This window comes from Oncorhynchus mykiss, chromosome 1 (genome assembly GCF_057628025.1).
Source record: "Oncorhynchus mykiss isolate SJ-2025 chromosome 1, ASM5762802v1, whole genome shotgun sequence".
In the NCBI taxonomy this organism is placed as follows: domain Eukaryota; kingdom Metazoa; phylum Chordata; class Actinopteri; order Salmoniformes; family Salmonidae; genus Oncorhynchus; species Oncorhynchus mykiss.
The window spans coordinates 14,955,805-14,980,896 of NC_143022.1; the positions used below are offsets into that span (position 1 = coordinate 14,955,805).

At 43.4% G+C, this 25,092-nt stretch overlaps 1 protein-coding gene across 1 annotated transcript in view; it reads right to left on the reverse strand.

Moving 5' to 3' along the window:
* The window catches only part of LOC110511200 (inaD-like protein), a 297,471-nt gene that overhangs the window by 122,180 nt on the left and 150,199 nt on the right, over positions 1–25,092 (reverse strand). Inside the window, exons 19-25 of the mRNA XM_090184789.1 lie at positions 22,368–22,430; positions 21,906–21,977; positions 14,718–14,832; positions 14,471–14,533; positions 13,841–13,951; positions 12,139–12,198; positions 4,633–4,738 (exon numbers count right to left, since the gene is read on the reverse strand). Of these exons, the coding sequence (XP_090040915.1) occupies positions 4,633–4,738; positions 12,139–12,198; positions 13,841–13,951; positions 14,471–14,533; positions 14,718–14,832; positions 21,906–21,977; positions 22,368–22,430 (590 nt within the window). The remainder of the gene's footprint in view (positions 1–4,632; positions 4,739–12,138; positions 12,199–13,840; positions 13,952–14,470; positions 14,534–14,717; positions 14,833–21,905; positions 21,978–22,367; positions 22,431–25,092) is intronic.

Consider the following 25,092-nt stretch of genomic DNA (forward strand, 5'->3'; position numbering starts at 1 on the left):
GGCCTGGATTCACCTCTACATCGCCAGAGGAACATAGGAGGAGTAGAATAAGGGTGCGACTGAAAGCAATAAGAATTGGTCGTCTAGAACGTCTGGAACAGAGAGTAAATGGAGGTTTCTGGGGGCGATAAAATAGCATCAAGGTATAATGTACAGACAAAGGTAAGGTAGGATGTGAATACAGTGGAGGTAAACCTAGGTATTGAGTGATGAAGAGAGAGATATTGTCTCTAGAAACATCATTGAAACCAGGAGATGTCATTGCATATGTGGGTGGTGGAACTAATAGGTTGGATAAGGTATAGTGAGCAGGACTAGAGGCTCTACAGTGAAATAAGCCAATAAACACTAACCAGAACAGCAATGGACAAGACATATTGACATTAAGGAGAGGCATGCTTAGTCGAGTGATCAAAAGGGTCCAGTGAGTGGAGAGGTTGGTTTAGGGTCACGGCGATTTAGACAGCTAGCCAAGCCAACCGGTAGCAAGCTAGCATAGGATGGAGTCTGTTGTTAGCCACCTCTTGCGTTCGGTCAGTAGATTAGTGGGGTTCCGTGTGGTAGAGGGGATTAATCCAAATCACACAACAACAAAAATAAGAACAATAGATATAGTTATAGAGGCCCGAGAAGAAAACATAATAATTCAAATAAATAAATTGTCCGATTGTCTATTCAGATAGCAGCCGGAAAGACAGCTAACGGTTAGCGGGCCGCAGATGGGCGTTCCGGTAACGTCGCGACAGAGGAGCCAGCCGGATCTCCTTCAGGTAGATAACGTCGGCAGTCCGGTTGTGAAGGCCCGGTGGGGCTCCGCGTAGGCAGTGAAACGGGTCCGGATAGGTGACTGCAGCCCAGGAGTGAATGATGGAACTCAGGCGTGATTGACGGAGCTGGCTAGCACCGGAACAATCGATGTTTGCTCCGGAATCGACGAAAGCCGACTGTCACACGGATAGCAGCTAGCTAGCTGTGAGATCCGGGTATGAACGTCCAGAGAGCAGTTGAAATCCAGGGACATGGAGAGAAAAAAAATGGTCCGGTATGTTCCGTTTCCCGAGCCGCGCTGCGCCGTACAAAACTGGCGATAGATTTTCGATAGATTTTCGAACTAAAGGACAGCCGATGACCACAAACCGTGGTTAGCTTCTGATTAGCTTCTGGGCTAGCTCCTGGCTAGCTTCTGGCTAGTTTCTGGCCAGCCTCCTGGAGTTTCTGGCTAGCTTCCTGAAGGATTGCAGATCTGAGGTAAATAATACTTTTTTATAAATATAAATTGGTGAGGCTGGTTGCAGGAGAGTGTTTAGAAGATGAGTTGATGGAAAATAAAAATAAAATGTATGTGAAAAAAAGTTGTAAATATATATATATACAGGACACGACAAGACGAGGACAAAAGACGTCTGAACTGCTATGCGATCTTGGAGAAAAAAAAATAAAAAATGATTGAACAGAAGAAGTGGATAACTGGGGCAGGAAAGGAGTCAGGGGGGACTTAAGTCAGTCAGACCCCCTGCTAATACATGTCTACGTCCCAAAGAGGCACTCTATTCCCTATATAGTGCACTACTTTGGACCAGGCTCTGGTCCAAAGTAGTGCACTATGTGGGGAATAGGCTACCATTTGGGACACATGCAGCCACTGCTAACGCATGAGATTCTATCAGTCAGAGTGAAGTGATTGATTCAGACTGGCTAGACATGTAACACGCACGGGTTAGAAATGTAACACGCTAAGGGTTAGGCATGTAACACACATGGGTTAGGCACGTAACACGCACGGGTTAGGCACGTAACACGTTAGGCATGTAACACGCTAAGGGTTAGGCACGTAACACATACGGGTTAGGCACATAACACATACGGGTTAGGCACGTAACACGCACGGGTTAGGCATGTAACACATACGGGTTAGGCACGTAACACGTACGGGTTAGGCACGTAACACATACGGGTTAGGCATGTAACACATACGGGTTAGGCACATAACACGTACGGGTTATGCATGTAACACGTACGGGTTAGGCATGTAACACGCTAAGGGTTAGGCATGTAACACGCTAAGGGTTAGGCATGTAACACGTTAAGGGTTAGGCATGTAACACGTCAGGCATGTAACATGCACGGGTTAGGCATGTAACATGCACGGGTTGGGCATGTAACACGCTAAGGGTTAGGCATGTAACACGTCAGGCATGTAACACGCACGGGTTAGGCATGTAGCATGTACGGGTTAGGCATGTAACACGCACGGGTTAGGCATGTAACACACACGGGTTAGGCATGTAACACACACGGGTTAGACATGTAACACGCTAAGGGTTAGGCATGTAAGACGCTAAGGGTTAGGCACGTAACACCCTAAGGGTTAGGCACGTAACACCCTAAGGGTTAGGCACGTAACACGCTAAGTGTTAGGAACGTAACACGCACGGTTAGGCACGTAACACGTACGGGTTAGGCATGTAACACGCTAAGGGTTAGGCATGTAACACACGCGGGTTAGGCATGTAACACACACGGGTTAGGCATGTAACACGCTAAGGGTTAGGCATGTAAGACGCTAAGGGTTAGGCACGTAAGACGCTAAGGGTTAGGCATGTAAGACGCTAAGGGTTAGGCACATAAGACACTAAGGGTTAGGCACGTAAGACGCTAAGGGTTAGGCACGTAACACCCTAAGGGTTAGGCATGTAACACGCTAAGGGTTAGGCATGTAAGACGCTAAGGGTTAGGCACATAAGACACTAAGGGTTAGGCACGTAAGACGCTAAGGGTTAGGCACGTAACACCCTAAGGGTTAGGCACGTAACACGCTAAGTGTTAGGAACGTAACACGCACAGGTTAGGCACGTAACACGTACGGGTTAGGCATGTAACACATATGGGTTAGGCATGTAACACGTACACGTCAGGCATGTAACACGCACGGGTTAGGCATGTAACACGTACGGGTTAGGAATGTAACACGCACGGGTTAGGCATGTAAGACGCTAAGGGTTAGGCATGTAACACACACGGGTTAGGCATGTAACACGCTAAGGGTTAGGCATGTAAGACGCTAAGGGTTAGGCATGTAACACACACGGGTTAGGCATGTAACACGCTAAGGGTTAGGCATGTAAGACGCTAAGGGTTAGGCACGTAAGACGCTAAGGGTTAGGCACGTAAGACGCTAAGGCTTAGGCACGTAAGACGCTAAGGCTTAGGCACGTAAGACGCTAAGGGTTAGGCACGTAACACGCTAAGTGTTAGGAACGTAACACGCACGGGTTAGGCACGTAACACGTACGGGTTAGGCATGTAACACGTACGGGTTAGGCATGTAACACGTATGGGTTAGGCATGTAACACGTACAGGTTAGGCATGTAACACGCTAAGGGTTAGGCATGTAACACGTACGGGTTAGGCATTTAACACGTTAGGCATGTAACACGCTAAGGGTTAGGCATGTAACACATACGGGTTAGGCACGTAACACGCATGGGTTAGGCATGTAACACGTACAGGTTAGGCATGTAACACGCACGGGTTAGGCATGCAACACGCTAAGGGTTAGGCATGTAACACGCTAAGGGTTAGGCATGTAAGGCATGGGTTAGGCATGTAACACGCTAAGGGTTAGGCATGTAACACGCTAAGGGTTAGGCACGTAACACGCTAAGGGTTAGGCATGTAACACGCACGGGTTAGGCATGTAACACGTTAGGCATGTAACCCACTAAGGGTTAGCCATGTAACACGTTAGGCATGTAACACGCTAAGGGTTAGGCATATAACATGCTAAGGGTTAGGCATGTAACACGCTAACGGTTAGGGATGTAACACACTAAGGGTTAGGCATCTAACATGCACGGGTTAGGCATGTAACACGCACAGGCTAGGCATGTAACATGCACAGGTTAGGCATGTAACACGTTAGGCATGTAACACGCTAAGGGTTAGGCACGTAACACACTAAGGGTGTGGCATGTAACATGCTAAGGGTTAGGAATGTAACACGCTAAGGGTTAGGCATGTAACATGCACGGGTTAGGCATGTAACGCACGTACACAAACATGCACACACACACACGTGTATCCAGAAAGTCCCCAATGACCAGTCACACACACAAGCTTGCAAACACATGCACACACACGAGAGGCAAAGGTTATTCACATAAGCTTCCACACACACACACACGAGATGAAACGGTGGTTCACATACTGTTGAAGTCGGAAGTTTACATACACCTTAGCCAAATACATTTAAATTCAGTTTTTCACAATTTCTGACATTTAATCCTGGTAAAAATTCCCTGTCTTAGGTCAGTTAGGATCACCACTTTATTTTAAGAATGTGAAATGTCAGAATAATAGTAGAGAGAATTACTTCTTTCAGCTTTTATTTCTTTCATCACATTCCAAGTGTACATACACTCAATTAGTATTTGGTAGCATTGCCTTGAGCTATCCCTTTAAGGCCTATATACACACAGCAAGAAAGTGTTTTCACTGGCAGTCATTACTGAGAAGATCCATGCACAAGTCAACAGAATTTCAACATGCTTATGAGGCGTGAATGAGACGAGGGAAGAGGCGGATGTACCCAACAACACAGTTTCCGATTGGTCAAGAGAATAGACACTGACCCTTGACTCCCTCCAACTCTTCGTCCTGGTCCTCTATCAGCTGACCGGGTGGCCGGTAGGGCGGGGGGAGTCTCATCGGGGGAGGGGCACCTCCTACTTCTGCTTTCTGCAGGGGGGGAAACCAAAGATATGACGTGTAGATTAGGAAGTGAGCAACTCTGGACCTGCAGCACTCTGGGACCAACGCTGTCCATCCCTGACACAGTCTAAAACGGCTTCCTTCCTCTCCTGCCATTCATCTGCACCAGGAACTGGACAGCTGACTTGAACTTTTAACTCTCTGCAAGAGGAAGTGTTCACCCAAGAGAAGATGTGACCCTGTCCTTGGAAACATCATAAAGAGAAGCCTTGGAGAGAAAAAAGACGAGAGAAAAGAGAGAGGGCCTCCAGGAGGGGTAGGAGACGACAGGGGAAAGGATGAGGGCCTCCAGGAGGGGTAGGAGACGACAGGGGAAAGGATGAGGGCCTCCAGGAGGGGTAGGAGACGACAGGGGAAAGGATGAGGGCCTCCAGGAGGGGTAGGAGACGACAGGGGAAAGGATGAGGGTCTCCAGGAGGGGTAGGAGATGACAGGGGAAAGGATGAGGGCCTCCAGGAGGGGTAGTAGATGACAGGGGAAAAGATGAAGTGTGGTGTGTTTGGTGCCAGGCAGCACTCCAGCACCTCTCTATTGAACTAAAGCAGTTGGGAAATGTAACTGTGCAGTACATGAATGGGCTCCTTGTCTGCCTTCTCAGACCTCTAAATGGGGTCTATTCCTCAACGTTCCGTAATGTCATTTCCCCATCCATCTAATGCACTTTACATATCAAACATTATCCAAAGGGAGATATATACTGAAGTATCCAGTTCAACTCGGGACATATGATCTCAATGTAATTAAACCGGCAAATGAATTGTGCTTAACAGCCCTCCATCCTCCAGAGTTGGACGTGACGCTAATAGATCTGGGTCTATTGAGCCAAATGATTAAAGGTTAATTGCAGACGGACTGTTCTCATCAAGCTAGGCTCACTAAGGCACTTTTAGAGGGATGAGATTCCTTCCTCCCTCCCTCCTTTCGTCCTGGTAACTTAAAAGGAAATACAAGGTAATAAACAATAGGGCTGTCCCTGACTAAAAGAAGTTTGGGTTGACCAAGAGTCGTCTGTTCTTTCGACCAATCTATTGGTCAACATTTTAAAACATGTATTTTTCCATATATAGACACATCCTATTTGTTTTAACCAAATCAACTATATGAAGCAACGTCTCAAGACATCAGTCAGGAAGTTAAAGCTTGGTCGCAAATGCGTCTTCCAAATGGACAATGACCCCAGGCATACTTCCAAAGTTGAGGCAAAATGGCTTAAGGACAACAAAGTCAAGGTATTGGAGTGGTCATCACAAAGCCCTGACCTCAATCCTATAGAACATTTGTGGGCAGAACTGAAAAAGCGTGTGCGAGCAAGGAGGCCTACAAACCTGACTCAGTTACACCAGCTCTGTCAGGAAGAATGGGCCAAAATTCAACCAACTTATTGTGGGAAGCTTGTGGAAGGCTACCCGAAACGTTTGACCCAAGTTAAACAATTTAATGTCATTTGGGTTGTTATTTTGTGATGTCATTAAAAATGTTATAAAGGAAATACTGTAACTTGAAAAGTATACACATTATGTGTGAAGTGTCCATCCTCTATGTTGTGTATGAAATATGACAACAAACACTGAGTGTTTTTGTTAAGAGAGGGATGTGATCTTAGAAACTATAAGAGGAAATTGTTTCTATAACTTTGTACAAGTGAGTAGTTACCACTCCTTTGAGAGAGCGTGTCAGCTTGATGAACCACCCCTTTTGAAGAACTGTATAAAATGAGGGGTTAAGAATGAACATATCAGACCAGAGAGGCGTGTAGCTGCAGCTCACCTCCAAAGTAGTTTGAACTCTCAACACTAGGTAGGGACGATAACATCACCTACCGGAAAATCACTGGTACGGCTGATTAGCTGTCCTAAGTAGAGTATATAGAAAAGCGAAAGTAGTTTGAACTCTCAACACTAGGTAGGGACGATAACATCACCTACCGGAAAATCACTGGTACGGCTGATTAGCTGTCCTAAGTAGAGTATGTAGAAAAGCGAAATTAGGTGGGACCACTCTACTACTCTTCTCAAATCACCGTAGTATGCTACTCTCATCAACCAATGGGAACCATCGACATGGCTGGCTAGCCTATCTTCAAAGAGGCAGCTTCAGGAGAGAATGGAAGGGAAATCAACTCTGTAGTTCTGTTCAGGACTACACAGCGAACCAAGGCATTTACACGTAAATACATTCATGATTTCTTACTCCAAACGGGCGGCGGTCTGTGTGCAAAGTACATGATTACTGTGAGAGTAGTTTCTAAAATGTACCAACGATATGTGCCTCTTTCTCTGTCTCTCTCCATCTCTATTGTGTCAGTCTGCTAGGGACCTGTTTCTAAATGTATTAAGTGTGTGTCACGCCCTGGTCTTAGTATTTTGTGTTTTCTTTATTATTTTGGTCAGGCCAGGGTGTGACATTGGTTATTTATGTGGTGTGTTTTGTCTTGGGGTTTTTGTAGGTCATGGGATTGTGGTTAGTGGGGTTGTCTAGAATAGTCTATGGCTGCCTGGAGTGGTTCTCAATCAGAGGCAGGTGTTTATCGTTGTCTCTGATTGGGAACCATATTTAGGCAGCCATATTCTTTGAGTGTTTCGTGGGTGATTGTTCCTGTCTCAGTGTTTGTTTGCACCAGATAAGGCTGTTTAGATTTTCACGTTACGTTTATTGTTTTGTATTGTTCGTGTTTATCTGTTATTAAACATGTATCGAAATAACCACGCTGCATTTTGGTCCGCCTCTCCTTCACCAGAAGAAAACCTTAACAGTGTGTATGTTTATCCTGTGTTATCATTTAGTTAGCTAGTAAATAAATAATTAAACCAATTTGTGTAGTACTGAATCACAAGTAAGGTTGTTTTTTTTGCAGATGCAGGAGGCTACGACTGTTCAGAATGATGATATGATATGAGGTTATGATTAATACGTTGACTATTTTATGAATGTGATAGGTAAAGACCCTTTAGAGTTTAAATCCTAATGAGTTAATTGTTACATGCTTACTTTAAATCGGATAACAATTAAACATAGTTAGTGGATTAGATAAATAACAGTCATCAGATTAATGAAAGTCACGACAGTTATAACAAACTTGTGACAGAAAAATGGATGCAGAAGAAGTGACAAAGTTGAACCGGGGAATGTTTACTGGTTGCTCAGGAGGTAAAGGGGAAGTCGGATGTGTGGAATAAATTTGACTAGTTGTGGAAAATTCTGGAGATCAAGCAAGCGCTGCGTGTATATTATGTCTCTGCCAAACAGGTGCTGTATAGAATACAATATAATTTCCCTGAGCGTTTGGAACAATGTAAACACTCAATAAATTATAAGTGTGCCAGAGAGTCTGTTGTAATGTTTTCTTTGTTAAGCATTTATTACAGCAAAGACTAAAAACAGTCACATTCATTCTGAAATGGAGCGGTTTATTTATTGTTTAAGCTAATTATTCATGGCTTGCTTTATTGTATTTTAAAACCAAATGCTTGATTGCATTTCAAATCATGAATGGCTCGTATGCTGTGTGATGACATGAACAAATGAATGATTAATTGATACAGTAGCCTATGTAAGTTTTGAAATATAGGCCTCAGTAAGATACAGTATTAAGACTAAGGCTCTTAGGCTCTTAGATCAATGGTGGTTATACAAGGCTGCTATACTAACCCTACTAATGATAATGACATGGTGGTGCTATACTAACCCTACTAATGATAATGACATGGTGGTGCTATACTAACCCTACTAATGATAATGACATGGCGGTGCTATACTAACCCTACTAATGATAATGACATGGTGGTGCTATACTAACCCTACTAATGATAATGACATGGTGGTGCTATACTAACCCTACTAATGATAATGACATGGTGGTTCTATACTAACCCTACTAATGATAATGACATGGTGGTTCTATACTAACCCTACTAATGATAATGACATGGTGGTTCTATACTAACCCTACTAATGATAATGACATGGTGGTTCTATACTAACCCTACTAATGATAATGACATGGTGGTTCTATACTAACCCTACTAATGATAATGACATGGTGGTTCTATACTAACCCTACTAATGATAATGACATGGTGGTTCTATACTAACCCTACTAATGATAATGACATGGTGGTTCTATACTAACCCTACTAATGATAATGACATGGTGGTTCTATACTAACCCTACTAATGATAATGACATGGTGGTTCTATACTAACCCTACTAATGATAATGACATGGTGGTTCTATACTAACCCTACTAATGATAATGACATGGTGGTTCTATACTAACCCTACTAATGATAATGACATGGTGGTTCTATACTAACCCTACTAATGATAATGACATGGTGGTTCTATACTAACCCTACTAATGATAATGACATGGTGGTGCTATACTAACCCTACTAATGATAATGACATGGTGGTTCTATACTAACCCTACTAATGATAATGACATGGTGGTTCTATACTAACCCTACTAATGATAATGACATGGTGGTTCTATACTAACCCTACTAATGATAATGACATGGTGGTTCTATACTAACCCTACTAATGATAATGACATGGTGGTTCTATACTAACCCTACTAATGATAATGACATGGTGGTTCTATACTAACCCTACTAATGATAATGACATGGTAGTTCTATACTAACCCTACTAATGATAATGACATGGTGGTTCTATACTAACCCTACTAATGATAATGACATGGTGGTTCTATACTAACCCTACTAATGATAATGACATGGTGGTTCTATACTAACCCTACTAATGATAATGACATGGTGGTTCTATACTAACCCTACTAATGATAATGACATGGTGGTTCTATACTAACCCTACTAATGATAATGACATGGTGGTTCTATACTAACCCTACTAATGATAATGACATGGTGGTTCTATACTAACCCTACTAATGATAATGACATGGTGGTGCTATACTAACCCTACTAATGATAATGACATGGTGGTTCTATACTAACCCTACTAATGATAATGACATGGTGGTTCTATACTAACCCTACTAATGATAATGACATGGTGGTTCTATACTAACCCTACTAATGATAATGACATGGTGGTGCTATACTAACCCTACTAATGATAATGACATGGTGGTTCTATACTAACCCTACTAATGATAATGACATGGTGGTTCTATACTAACCCTACTAATGATAATGACATGGTGGTTCTATACTAACCCTACTAATGATAATGACATGGTGGTTCTATACTAACCCTACTAATGATAATGACATGGTGGTTCTATACTAACCCTACTAATGATAATGACATGGTGGTTCTATACTAACCCTACTAATGATAATGACATGGTGGTTCTATACTAACCCTACTAATGATAATGACATGGTGGTGCTATACTAACCCTACTAATGATAATGACATGGTGGTTCTATACTAACCCTACTAATGATAATGACATGGCGGTGCTATACTAACCCTACTAATGATAATGACATGGCGGTGCTATACTAACCCTACTAATGATAATGACATGGTGGTTCTATACTAACCCTACTAATGATAATGACATGGTGGTTCTATACTAACCCTACTAATGATAATGACATGGTGGTTCTATACTAACCCTACTAATGATAATGACATGGTGGTTCTATACTAACCCTACTAATGATAATGACATGGTGGTTCTATACTAACCCTACTAATGATAATGACATGGTGGTTCTATACTAACCCTACTAATGATAATGACATGGTGGTTCTATACTAACCCTACTAATGATAATGACATGGTGGTTCTATACTAACCCTACTAATGATAATGACATGGTGGTTCTATACTAACCCTACTAATGATAATGACATGGTGGTTCTATACTAACCCTACTAATGATAATGACATGGTGGTTCTATACTAACCCTACTAATGATAATGACATGGTGGTTCTATACTAACCCTACTAATGATAATGACATGGTGGTTCTATACTAACCCTACTAATGATAATGACATGGTGGTTCTATACTAACCCTACTAATGATAATGACATGGTGGTTCTATACTAACCCTACTAATGATAATGACATGGTGGTGCTATACTAACCCTACTAATGATAATGACATGGTGGTTCTATACTAACCCTACTAATGATAATGACATGGTGGTTCTATACTAACCCTACTAATGATAATGACATGGTGGTTCTATACTAACCCTACTAATGATAATGACATGGTGGTTCTATACTAACCCTACTAATGATAATGACATGGTGGTGCTATACTAACCATACTAATGATAATGACATGGTGGTTCTATACTAACCCTACTAATGATAATGACATGGTGGTTCTATACTAACCCTACTAATGATAATGACATGGTGGTTCTATACTAACCCTACTAATGATAATGACATGGTGGTTCTATACTAACCCTACTAATGATAATGACATGGTGGTTCTATACTAACCCTACTAATGATAATGACATGACTTATTATTAGAATGATGATCATAATGACAATAAGAAGGAGATCAAGAAAAAGGAGCGTTATTATTGTTATTATAAACATAATTTTTCTGACCATTTGGAAAAGTCTGTTCTAACAAAAAGAAGGGTAAAGCCTTTATTACAGCAAAGATTAAAAACAGACACAATTGTCAAATTATTTACTAGTTGTGTGAAGTTTGGTGCTCACGGAGTCAGCAGGTCGTTAAACACTCAAACAGGCAACAGAAGCAGGATCAGTCTCATTTCTGTCGATACAGTATGTTGATGATTTATAAAGCCAGGCACATTTAACAGTTAGGCTATTGACCTAATTAAGTTGGGGTTGTTTTCTCATCTCCTCATTCTGCTGCTGCCTCAACTGCATTGTTTTTCTTAACACCAATATGCTGGTTAACTTTGCTATTATGCTCATAGCAACATGGTCTAGGAAAAGGCTCCAATTCAACAGAGCACTGATGTGTTTCAGAACCGCGGACAGCGACCGCTATCCAATGCGGGAGAAAGCACATTTGTTATTAAATAATATTATTTGTATTAGTGTTGACTCATTGTTCTTATGTCATATAACCATATACAATTTCAGTAGCACAAGACTTGGACTGTGCCATCCCAAAGGCCTCCACAATGGATCAGTCCACTCAGACAGGTGTCTTGTGCACCATTATATATATATATATACATACACACACACACACACAGCTAAAGCTCGACCAAAGAAATCTTGGTCGACCAACTGCCGATCGACCACACAATCGGCCAGCCGACTAATTGGGGTCAGTCCTAATAAACATATTTTAAAAGTTATAACCAAGCCTGTGACATTTTCACCACCATCAAATGTCCTCAGAAAGTGTGTGGCTGCTTACCGGCATGACTCTGCTCTTTGCCTTGTGTTTTCTGTAACTGGGCCCCGTTAGTGAGACAGGCTGGAAAGAGAAAGACATGCAGACAGACAGACAGACAGACAGGCAGACAGACAGGCAGACAAGCACAGAGATGGACAAACAAGCACACAGACAGACAGACAGACAGACAGACAGAGAGACACAGACAAGCACACAGACAGACAGACAGACAGAGAGACACAGACAGACACAGACAGACAAGCACACAGACAGACAGACAGAGAAAGACAGACAGACAGACAAGCACACAGGCAGACAGACAAGCACACAGGCAGACAGACAAGCACACAGGCAGACAGACAAGCACACAGGCAGACAAGCACACAGACAGACAAGCACACAGACAGAGAGACAGACAGAGAGACAGACAGACAGACCCAGAAAAGCACACAGACAGACCCAGACAAGCACACAGACAGACAAGCACACAGACAGACAGAAAAGCACACAGACAGACAGACAGACACAGACAGACAAGCACACAGACAGACAAGCACACAGACAGACAAGCACACAGACAGACAAGCACACAGACAGAGACAGAAAAACAGACAGACAGACAAGCACACAGACAGACAGACACAGACAGACAGACAAGCACACAGACAGACAGACAAGCACACAGGCAGACAAGCACACAGACAAACAAGCAAACAGACAGACAGACAGACAAGCACACAGACAGACAAGCACACAGACAGACAAGCACACAGACAGACAAGCACACAGACAGAGACAGACAGACAGACCCAGACAAGCACACAGACAGACAGACAAGCACACAGACAGACAGACAAGCACACAGACAGACAGGCAGACAGACAAGCACACAGACAGACAAGCACACAAACAGACAAGCACACAGACAGACAGACAGAGACAGACAGACAGACAGACAAGCACACAGACAGACAAGCACACAGACAGACAGACAGACAGACAAGCACACAGACAGACAGACAAGCACACAGACAGACAGACAGACAGACAGACAGACAAGCACACAGACAGACAAGCACACAGACAGACAAGCACACAGACAGACAAGCACACAGACAGACAAGCACACAGACAGACAGACAGACAGACAGACAAGCACACAGACAGACAGACAAGCACACAGACAGACAAGCACACAGACAGACAAGCACACAGACAGACAAGCACACAGACAGACAAACAAACACACAGACAGACACACACACACACAGACAGACAGACACACCCACACAAACAGACACACACACCCACCCACACAGACAAACGCGCACACACATACACGGACAGACAAGCACAAAGACAGACACACACAGACAAACGCGCACACACATACACAGACAGACACATAGACATGCGAAAGGAAGAACATCAAACTCCATTCATGCACCAAGCACCAGCTGAAATAACAACAACTACAAGAAATTCTAACCTAGAAGAGAAGCCGCAGAGCAAACACAACCAATTCTCTAAGGCAAAGAGGGGGCACCACGAACTACAACAGTGATACACATTCATGAAACACTGTATCACTGAAGAGACGCCCACCAATAAACTGCCTATCCCCTAAGAAAACGCTTGAGCATCTGAGGCATATAAAAATAGAAATATATTTTGTTGGGTCATGATTTGTGCTGCATGTGTGTGTGGGGGGGTGTATGTTTACCCTTGGCGTGGCAGAGAGGCTCTGAACGGTGAAGACCACGGGACTGGGAGCTGTCTTGATGACCTGGACTGCCTCCTCATGACTGGCATTCTGGAGGTCCACACCTGATACCTGACACGCACACATACACACAAACATACACAGACAGACACAGAATAAGAAAAGGGGTCAAAAGAGAGAGAACATGACAAAAAGAGAGAGAGGAGAGAGAGCGAAAGAGGGGGAGAGAGAGAGAGAGGGGGGGGGAAGAGAGAGAGAAAAAGAGAGTGAGAGGGGGGAGAGAGAGAGAGAGAGAGGGGGGGGGAGAGAGAGAGAGGGAGAGAGGGGGGTGGGGGAGAGGATACAACAGAGGTCACCAACCTGTCTGGAATTTGCGGTTTGCGTTTCTGTAGCATAGACATGGTGTCGTAAGTAGTGTTCCTCTAGCGTTGCTACAGTGTTGAATTAGCATTCCTGTATCATTCCTGTATAATTCCTGTATCATTCCTGTATCATTCCTGTAGCATTCCCGTATCATTCCTGTATCATTCCTGTATCATTCCCGTATCATTTCTGTATCATTCCCGTATCATTCCTGTATCAATGCTGTGTCACTGCTATAGCATTGTGCTAGCGTTATCTCCTCCTCACCTGCACTATCTTGTCTCCAGTCTTGAGGGAGCGAGTGCGTCCCGCTGGGCTCTCCGGCAGTACCTGTAATTTATTTCATTAATTCAATTCATTAATGAAATAAAAAGATACAAGTTATGATACATTTCTGAATCAATATAAAGATGTAAAGCTACATTCTGGGATTTAAACAAGACCTAAACAGGATACGATACCACTTGTTTTGGTATAAGGCTTCAAAGTCGAGGGAATGTCAGCACGGCGTCACCTGTTTGATAAAGATGCCCTTGAGTTCCTCTCCATTCTTCAGTCTCTTGATGACGCTGTGCCCGCCCACGATGCTGATGCCAAGAGACTCGCCATCCTCCTGCCACACCTCCACTCTGGAAGCACGTGGGCACATGCCAGGGTAAGTTCACACACACACACAAACACACACACACACACACACACACACACACACACACACACACACACACACACACAGAGAGAGAGAGAGAGAGAGAAAGAGACAGATGCACGTACACACACAGAGAGAGAGAGAAAGAGACAGATGCACGTACACATACACACAGAGAGACAGACGCACGTACACACACACAGACAGACACACGTACACAAGTACACACACACACAAATCCTGTGATCTCCATTTCTCAGGCATCTCGCCTACATCCATTATGTAGCAGAACAGCTCATTAAAGTGTTCATGAGTCATGACTGCTCCCGGGATGAGCCAGGCACACACACAACCATGGCCCTAACTATTATGAGGACGAGTCTCGGACGTCAGAAAAATTTATAATTAGAAAAAATGACAACGTATATACAGTTGAAGTCGGAAGTTTACATACACTAGTAGGAGGTACAGTGAACATCTATAACCACACACTGACAGGCTGCGGATGTGGTGTGCTATTCCACATAGAAGATATTGAGAGAAGGAAATACAGTTGAAGTCTGAAGTTTACATACACTTAGGTTGGAGTCATTAAAACTCATTTTCAACCACTCCACAAATTTCTTGTTAACAAACTATAGTTTTGGCAAGTCGGTTAGATCTACTTTTTGCATGATACAAGTCAGTTTTCCAACAATTGTTTACAGACAGATTACTTCACTTACAATTCACTGTATCACAATTCCAGTGGGTCAGAAGTTTACGTACACTAAGTTGACTGTGCCTTTAAACAGCTTGGAAAATTCCAGAAAATGATGTCATGGCTTTAGAAGCTTCTGATAGGCTAATTGACATCCTTTGAGTCAATTGGAGGTGTACCTGTGGATGTATTCCAAGGCCTACCTTCAAACTCAGTGCCTCTTTGCTTGACATCATGGGAAAATCTGTTCATCCTTGAGAGCAATTTCCAAATGCCTGAAGGTACCATGTTCATCTGTACAAACAATAGTATGCAAGTATGAACACCATGGGACCACGCAGCCGTCATACCGCTCAGGAAGGAGATGCGTTCTGTCTCCTAGAGATGAACGTACTTTGGTGCGAGAAGTGCAAATCAATCCCAGAACAACAGCAAAGGACCTTGTGAAGATGTTGGAGGAAACAGGTACAAAAGTGTCTATATCCACAGTAAAACGAGTCCTATATCGACATAACCTGAAAGGCAGCTCAGCAAGGAAGAAGCCACTGCTCCAAAACCACCATAAAAAAAGCCAGACTACGGTTTGCAACTGCACATGGGGACAAAGATCACACTTTTTGGAGAAATCTGGTCTGATGAAAATTGAACTGTTTGGCCATAATGACCATCGTTGTGTTTGGAGGAAAAAGGGGGAGGCTTGCAAGCCAAAGAACATCATCCCAACCGTGAAGCACGGGGGTGGCAGCATCATGTTGTGGGGGTGCTTTGCTGCAGGAGGGACTGGTGAATTTCACAAAATGGGAGGAAAATTACGTGGATATATTGAAGCAACGTCTCAAGACATCAGTCAGGAAGTTAAAGCTTGCTCGCAAATGGGTCTTCCAAATGGACACTGACCCCAAGCATACTTCCAAGGTTGTGGCAAAATGGCTTAAGGACAACAAAGTCAAGGTATTGGAGTGGCAATCACAAAGCCCTGAAGTCAATCCTATAGAACATTTGTGGGCAGAACTGAAAAAGCATGCGCGAAGCAAGGAGACCTACAAACCTGCCTCAGTTACACCAGCTCTGTCAGGAGGAATGGGCCAAAATTCACCCAACTTATTGTGGGAAGCTTGTGGAAGGCTACCGGAAACGTTTGACCCAAGTTAAACAATTTAAAGGCAATGCTACCAAATACTATTTGAGTTATTTAATATTAAATAACTATTAAATAACACATATGGAATCAAGTTCTAATGAACTTATCCTCTGCAGCAGAGGTAACTCTGGGTCTTCCTTTCCTTTCCTGTGGCGGTCCTCATTAGAGCCAGTTTCATCATAGCGCTTGATGGTTTTTGTGACTGCATTTGAAGAACCTTTAAAAGTTTTACTGACCTTCATGTCTTAAAGTAATGAAGTAAAGTAATGAAGGGCTGTCATTTCTCGTTGCTTATTGGAGCTGTTCTTGCCATAACGTGGACTTGGTATTTTACCAAATAGGGCTATCTTCTATATACCACCCCTACCTTGTCACAACACAGCTGATTGGCTCAAACACATTAAGGAAATAAATTCCACAAATTAACTTTTAACAAGGCATACGTGTTAATTGAAATGCATTCCAGGTGACTTCCTCACGGAGCTGGTTGAGAGAATGCCAAGAGTGTGCAAAGATGTCATCAAGGCAAAGGGTGGCTACTTTGAAGAATCTCAAATATAAAATATATTTTGATTTGTTTAACACTTTTTTGGTTACTACATGGTTCCATATGTGGTATTTCATAGTTTTGATGTCTTCACTATTATTCTGCAATCTAGAAAATAGTAAAAATAAAGAAAAACCCTGGAATGAGTAGGTGTGTTCAAACTTTTGACTGGTACTGTGTATATAAACTCTGTGAAGGGAGTAGTACACATGAGATCTTCAGTTTCTAGGCAATTTATCACATGGAATAGCCTTCATTTCTCAGAACAAGAATAGACTGACGAGTTTCAAAAGAAAGTTATTTGTTTCTGTCCATTTTAAGCCTGTAATCGAACCCACAAATGCTGATGCTCCAGATACTCAACTAGTCTAAAGAAGACCAGTTTCATTGCTTCTTTAATCAGAATAACAGTTTTCAGCTGTGCTAACATAATTGCAAAAGGGTTTTCTAATGATCAATTAGCTTTTAAAATTATAAACTTGAATTAGCTAACACAATGTGCCATTGGATCACAGGAGTGATGGTTGCTGATAATGGGCCTCTGTACTTTTTTTTAAAATTTATTTATTTTACCTTTATTTAACCAGGCAAGTCAGTTAAGAACAAATTCTTATTTTCAATGACGGCCTGGGAACAGTGGGTTAACTGCCTGTTCAGGGGCAGAACGACAGATTTGTACCTTGTCAGCTCGGGGGTTTGAACTCGCAACCTTCCGGTTACTAGTCCAACGCTCTAACCACTAGGCTACCCTGCCGCCCCCTGTACGCCTATGTAGATATTCCATATTCCAGCTACAATAGTCATTTACAACATTAACAATGTCTACACTGTATGATGATCAATATGATGCTATTTTAGTGAACAAAAAATGTGATTTTCTTTCAAAGACCAGTGGAATCATGAACAGTGGTTTGTTCATTATGTTCGCCTTCCTGTATGTGTACCAGTGGAATCATGAACAGTGGTTTGTTCATTATGTTCGCCTTCCTGTATGTGTACCAGTGGAATCATGAACAGTGGTTTGTTCATTATGTTCGCCTTCCTGTATGTGTACCAGTGGAATCATGAACAGTGGTTTGTTCATTATGTTCGCCTTCCTGTATGTGTACCAGTGGAATCATGAACAGTGGTTTGTTCATTATGTTCGCCTTCCTGTATGTGTACCAGTGGAATCACGAACAGTGGTTTGTTCATTATGTTCGCCTTCCTGTATGTGTACCAGTGGAATCACGAACAGTGGTTTGTTCATTATGTTTGCCTGCCTCTATGTGTACCAGTGGAATCATGAACAGTGGTTTGTTCATTATGTTTGCCTGCCTCTATGTGTACCAGTGGAATCATGAACAGTGGTTTGTTCATTATGTTTGCCTGCCTCTATGTGTACCAGTGGAATCATGAACAGTGGTTTGTTCATTATGTTTGCCTGCCTCTATGTGTACCAGTGGAATCATGAACAGTGGTTTGTTCATTATGTTTGCCTGCGTACCCCGGATATGCCTTTTTAAAAGCACATTCACCACGCTCTCAAACAGCTAACTCTGCCCCCTCGTGGCACAGGCCGGGAATGGCACAGGCACAGGCACAGGAATGGCCCTCGTGGCACAGGCACAGGAACAAACAAAACCAGCTTGCAGTCGGCTCAAGTAGGCAATAGAGACCCTGCTGTGTTTGCGAAATGCCGGACAAAAGGCCATTTTAAAACGATCCATCGACTCCTGCCGTGTCTAACAGACAACCCCCACACAAACATAAAACGACACTCGGAGAAGGAGTGCACAAGCTTATAGATATGTCAGTCTGTCAGGTGGGTCTGTCGGCAGGGCTCTGGCTAATATTACCTAGCCAGCTAGAACGATGACGCAAGAAGCAAAAGCTAATGTTAAACGGAGCCTACCTCAGCAGGAGCAAAAAATACGCTACTAAATTCACACAATAACTTTGCTTTACAGAGAGTAGGCTACTGAGGAAGACAGTGATGATGTGGCGCTCAGTGGTGAGGCTGAGGCGGGACGCATGCAGGAGGGAGGGAGCATAGGAAAAAGTTAGTACCGTGGTTCCCAAACTGAAGGTCGTGGCCCCATGTGGGGACCCCTGAGAAAATCTGTACTAATCTTATCAAACAAGTTAGGAACTTAAACACATAAGATATGTTTCATATATGAACATCTCCCATTGACCCATCTTCCTTATAGGCCTTACATTAAAATGCAATAAACACGCAAACAATAGTTCCAAAAAATGTCCTACGTTTTCATTTCGTCTCTGATACTACAGTGCATTGCGAAAGTATTCGGCCCCCTTGAACTTTGCGACCTTTTGCCACATTTCAGGCTTCAAACATAAATATATAAAACTGTATTTTTTTGTGAAGAATCAACAACAAGTGGGACACAATCATGAAGTGGAACGACATTTATTGGATATTTCAAACTTTTTTAACAAATCAAAAACTGACAAACTGGGCGTGCAAAATTATTCAGCCCCTTTACTTTCAGTGCAGCAAACTCTCTCCAGAAGTTCAGTGAGGATCTCTGAATGATCCAATGTTGACCTAAATGACTAATGATGATAAATACAATCCACCTGTGTGTAATCAAGTCTCCGTATAAATGCACCTGCACTGTGATAGTCTCAGAGGTCCGTTAAAAGCGCAGAGAGCATCATGAAGAACAAGGAACACACCAGGCAGGTCCGAGATACTGTTGTGAAGAAGTTTAAAGCCGGATTTGGATACAAAAAGACCTCCCAAGCTTTAAACATCCCAAGGAGCACTGTGCAAGCGATAATATTGAAATGGAAGGAGTATCAGACCACTGCAAATCTACCAAGACCTGGCCGTCCCTCTAAACTTTCAGCTCATGCAAGGAGAAGACTGATCAGAGATGCAGCCAAGAGGCCCATGATCACTCTGGATGAACTGCAGAGATCTACATTACATTGTAATGTTATACCCCTGAAAGGATGGAAATATGACAAATGATTCACACGGACACATACAGTGCCTTGCGAAAGTATTCGGCCCCCTTGAACTTTGCGACCTTTTGCCACATTTCAGGCTTCAAACATAAAGATATAAAACTGTATTTTTTTGTGAAGAATCAACAACAAGTGGGACACAATCATGAAGTGGAACGACATTTATTGGATATTTCAAACTTTTTTAACAAATCAAAAACTGAAAAATTGGGCGTGCAAAATTATTCAGCCCCCTTAAGTTAATACTTTGTAGCGCCACCTTTTGCTGCGATTACAGCTGTAAGTCGCTTGGGGTATGTCTCTCTCAGTTTTGCACATCGAGAGACTGAATTTTTTTCCCATTCCTCCTTGCAAAACAGCTCGAGCTCAGTGAGGTTGGATGGAGAGCATTTGTGAACAGCAGTTTTCAGTTCTTTCCACAGATTTTCGATTGGATTCAGGTCTGGACTTTGACTTGGCCATTCTAACACCTGGATATGTTTATTTTTGAACCATTCCATTGTAGATTTTGCTTTATGTTTTGGATCATTGTCTTGTTGGAAGACAAATCTCCGTCCCAGTCTCAGGTCTTTTGCAGACTCCATCAGGTTTTCTTCCAGAATGGTCCTGTATTTGGCTCCATCCATCTTCCCATAAATTTTAACCATCTTCCCTGTCCCTGCTGAAGAAAAGCAGGCCCAAACCATGATGCTGCCACCACCATGTTTGACAGTGGGGATGGTGTGTTCAGCTGTGTTGCTTTTACGCCAAACATAACGTTTTGCATTGTTGCCAAAAAGTTCAATTTTGGTTTCATCTGACCAGAGCACCTTCTTCCACATGTTTGGTGTGTCTCCCAGGTGGCTTGTGGCAAACTTTAAATGACACTTTTTATGGATATCTTTAAGAAATGGCTTTCTTCTTGCCACTCTTCCATAAAGGCCAGATTTGTGCAATATACGACTGATTGTTGTCCTATGGACAGAGTCTCCCACCTCAGCTAATAGGCTGTGTGTTTGCTAATAGGCTGTGTGTTTGTAGATGGACTGAGGTGAATGAACCAACAGCAGCCAAGGTCATAATGGCTGGTGTTAATGCTTGTTTTTGCTGTTCTCCAAATAGAATTTGAACACTTTTTTTTTTATTGTATAGAAATGAAGTAAATTAGTTTAAACTTTCCCCAAAACAATGCTGGGGGGAAACCTTCCCTCCCCACCTTTTTGGAAAGTTGAAGCTCATTTACTGCATTTCAATATAATAAAAAAAAACATCCAAATTCTATTTGGAGAACAGCAAAAACAAGCATTAACACCAGCCATTATGACCTTGGCTGCTGTTGGTTCATTCACCTCAGTCCATCTAATAACACTAAAACACAAACCCTGGTTATGGCCCTGCACACTACCACACACACACTCACGCAGGTCCAGGTACACTGCAGTTATGATCACATTGCTCTCTATTAGGTGGGCCTGGAGTTTGACATTTCTTTTAACTGTGAGAAGTTATCATCCAGGTTCCAAACTACACGTTTAATAACGATTCTTTCCCCAGTCCTTCTGTACCCGATAAACTAAAAACAAACCGTGACCCAAAAAACAAGGTGAATTTAGTGAATCTGTTAAACGTTTCATTAAAAAAAGATACTTTGTCAGTATCCACTTGGACACATAGACAGACAGACAAACGGACACACATGGACACAGCCCTTACCTGCGTGGGGGTCCCCAGTGACTGAAGGCAGGGGTCTCCTCTCCCTCTCCTTCCTCCCTCTCAGGTAGATCACTGAGAGCATACGCCAAGATGTTGTTAACCACTAATTGATTTGAATGTATTGTCCCTGTACGTTCACCTGTTCTGTATCTACACGCTGGCAGCTTCCTGCTGACCTCTTGCCAGCTCCCCCTTGCAAGAGAGGTTTCTGACCCCAAGGGTCTTTTCCCAGGTAACGAAAGGTTAAAGAGTGACTGAACACGTCGATTGGAACATGTGTTTTTCTGTTGCTCATTAGGAAAAACTATATTTCGGTCTTGGAGGGGTGTTTCCTGACCGATTCTGGGTTTGGTTAATTATGTTTGTCCCCCATGAGACACTTTAAATAACAACCAGAGGTAATGGTGAATGTAGAATGTGTGTGTGTTGACTGTGGCTCTACAGTGAGTTCTGTTGTCCTACCTGTGTCGTCCTCCTCCCTGGCCCCTCCTCTTTCTCCTCTCTGTGCCAATCAAATGCACCGAGCTAGAGGAGAACACATCAACCATTAGGTATATCAATCAATCTATCCATTCATAAATGAATCAACCACTTTACTGTACCAGTTGGAATATTGGTAGTGCAGTACGATACGTTGTTCAGTTTTGATACTGTATTATTATTATGTATGTACCGCGTGAGGATATGACACGGCAAGACATTTTTGCAACTTATTCCCTCTGTTTATACAGCAGCACTGGAAATAACACAACCCTTTAGGTTCCCCAGGTAGAAATGTTCCCTCCTACAATATGTGCGGCTAGTGGGTCTGTATAACCATTCAATTTACATAATTTACTCTGCAATAAACCTCATACCTTAACAGGGATCGTATGTATCAAGCATCTCAGAGTACGAGTGCTGTTCTAGGATCAGCTTCCCTGTGTGTTCATGTAATATTATTCATAATGATCTAAAAAGGCAAAACTGACCTGAAATCAGCACCCCTACTCTGAGACACTATGAATACAGACCTTTCAGAGTAACGAATCCCGATTTAACTAGTATGTGATCTCCTATTCCAACGGGCAAAGACGAGCTGATAAATTGAATTTGGTATCCATCTCAAGTGACAAGAGATGTAGTCGAATATGAATGAGGCTGTTATGGACGTGAGTGAGACTTATGGACAGGCTGTTATGGACAGGCTGTTATGGACGTGAGTGAGGCTGTTATGGACAGGCTGTTATGGACGTGAGTGAGGCTGTTAGGGACAGGCTGTTATGGACGTGAGTGAGGCTGTTATGGACAGGCTGTTATGGACGTGAGTGAGGCTGTTATGGACAGGCTGTTATGGACAGGCTGTTATGGACAGGCTGTTATGGACAGGCTGTTATGGACGTGAGTGAGGCTGTTATGGACAGGCTGTTATGGACGTGAGTGAGGCTGTTAGGGACAGGCTGTTATGGACGTGAGTGAGGCTGTTATGGACAGGCTGTTATGGACGTGAGTGAGGCTGTTATGGACAGGCTGTTATGGACAGGCTGTTATGGACAGGCTGTTATGGACAGGCTGTTATGGACGTGAGTGAGACTGTTATGGACAGGCTGTTATGGACGTGAGTGAGGCTGTTATGGACGTGAGTGAGGCTGTTATGGACGTGAGTGAGACTGTTATGGACGTGAGTGAGACTGTTATGGACAGGCTGTTATGGACGTGAGTGAGGCTGTTATGGACGTGAGTGAGACTGTTATGGACAGGCTGTTATGGACGTGAGTGAGACTGTTATGGACGTGAGTGAGGCTGTTATGGACAGGCTGTTATGGACGTGAGTGAGGCTGTTATGGACGTGAGTGAGTCTGTTATGGACACGAGTGAGGCTGTTATGGACGTGAGTGAGACTGTTATGGACAGGCTGTTGTGGACGTGAGTGAGGCTGTTATGGACAGGCTGTTGTGGACGTGAGTGAGGCTGTTATGGACGTGAGTGAGGCTGTTATGGACAGGCTGTTGTGGACGTGAGTGAGGCTGTTATGGACGTGAGTGAGGCTGTTATGGACGTGAGTGAGGCTGTTATGGACAGGCTGTTGTGGACGTGAGTGAGGCTGTTATGGACGTGAGTGAGGCTGTTATGGACGTGAGTGAGGCTGTTATGGACGTGAGTGAGGCTGTTATGGACAGGCTGTTATGGACGTGAGTGAGGCTGTTATGGACAGGCTGTTATGGACGTGAGTGAGGCTGTTATGGACAGGCTGTTGTGGACGTGAGTGAGGCTGTTATGGACGCGAGTGAGGCTGTTATGGACGTGAGTGAGGCTGTTATGGACAGGCTGTTGTGGACGTGAGTGAGGCTGTTATGGACGTGAGTGAGGCTGTTATGGACGTGAGTGAGGCTGTTATGGACGTGAGTGAGGCTGTTATGGACAGGCTGTTATGGACGTGAGTGAGGCTGTTATGGACAGGATGTTATGGACGTGAGTGAGGCTGTTATGGACAGGCTGTTATGGACGTGAGTGAGGCTGTTATGGACAGGCTGTTATGGACAGGCTGTTATGGACGTGAGTGAGGCTGTTATGGACGTGAGTGAGGCTGTTATGGACAGGCTGTTATGGACGTGAGTGAGACTGTTATGGACGTGAGTGAGGCTGTTATGGACAGGCTGTTATGGACAAGCTGTTGTGGACGTGAGTGAGGCTGTTGTGGACGTGAGTGAGGCTGTAATGGACGTGAGTGAGACTGTTATGGACGTGAGTGAGACTGTTATGGACAGGCTGTTATGGACGTGAGTGAGACTGTTATGGACAGGCTGTTATGGACAGGCTGTTATGGACGTGAGTGAGGCTGTTATGGACGTGAGTGAGGCTGTTATGGACAGGCTGTTATGGACAAGCTGTTATGGACAGGCTGTTATGGACAGGCTGTTATGGACGTGAGTGAGGCTGTTATGGACGTGAGTGAGGCTGTTATGGACAGGCTGTTATGGACAGGCTGTTATGGACGTGAGTGAGACTGTTATGGACGTGAGTGAGACTGTTATGGACGTGAGTGAGACTGTTATGGACAGGCTGTTATGGACGTGAGTGAGACTGTTATGGACGTGAGTGAGGCTGTTATGGACAGGCTGTTATGGACAAGCTGTTGTGGACGTGAGTGAGGCTGTTGTGGACGTGAGTGAGACTGTTATGGACGTGAGTGAGACTGTTATGGACA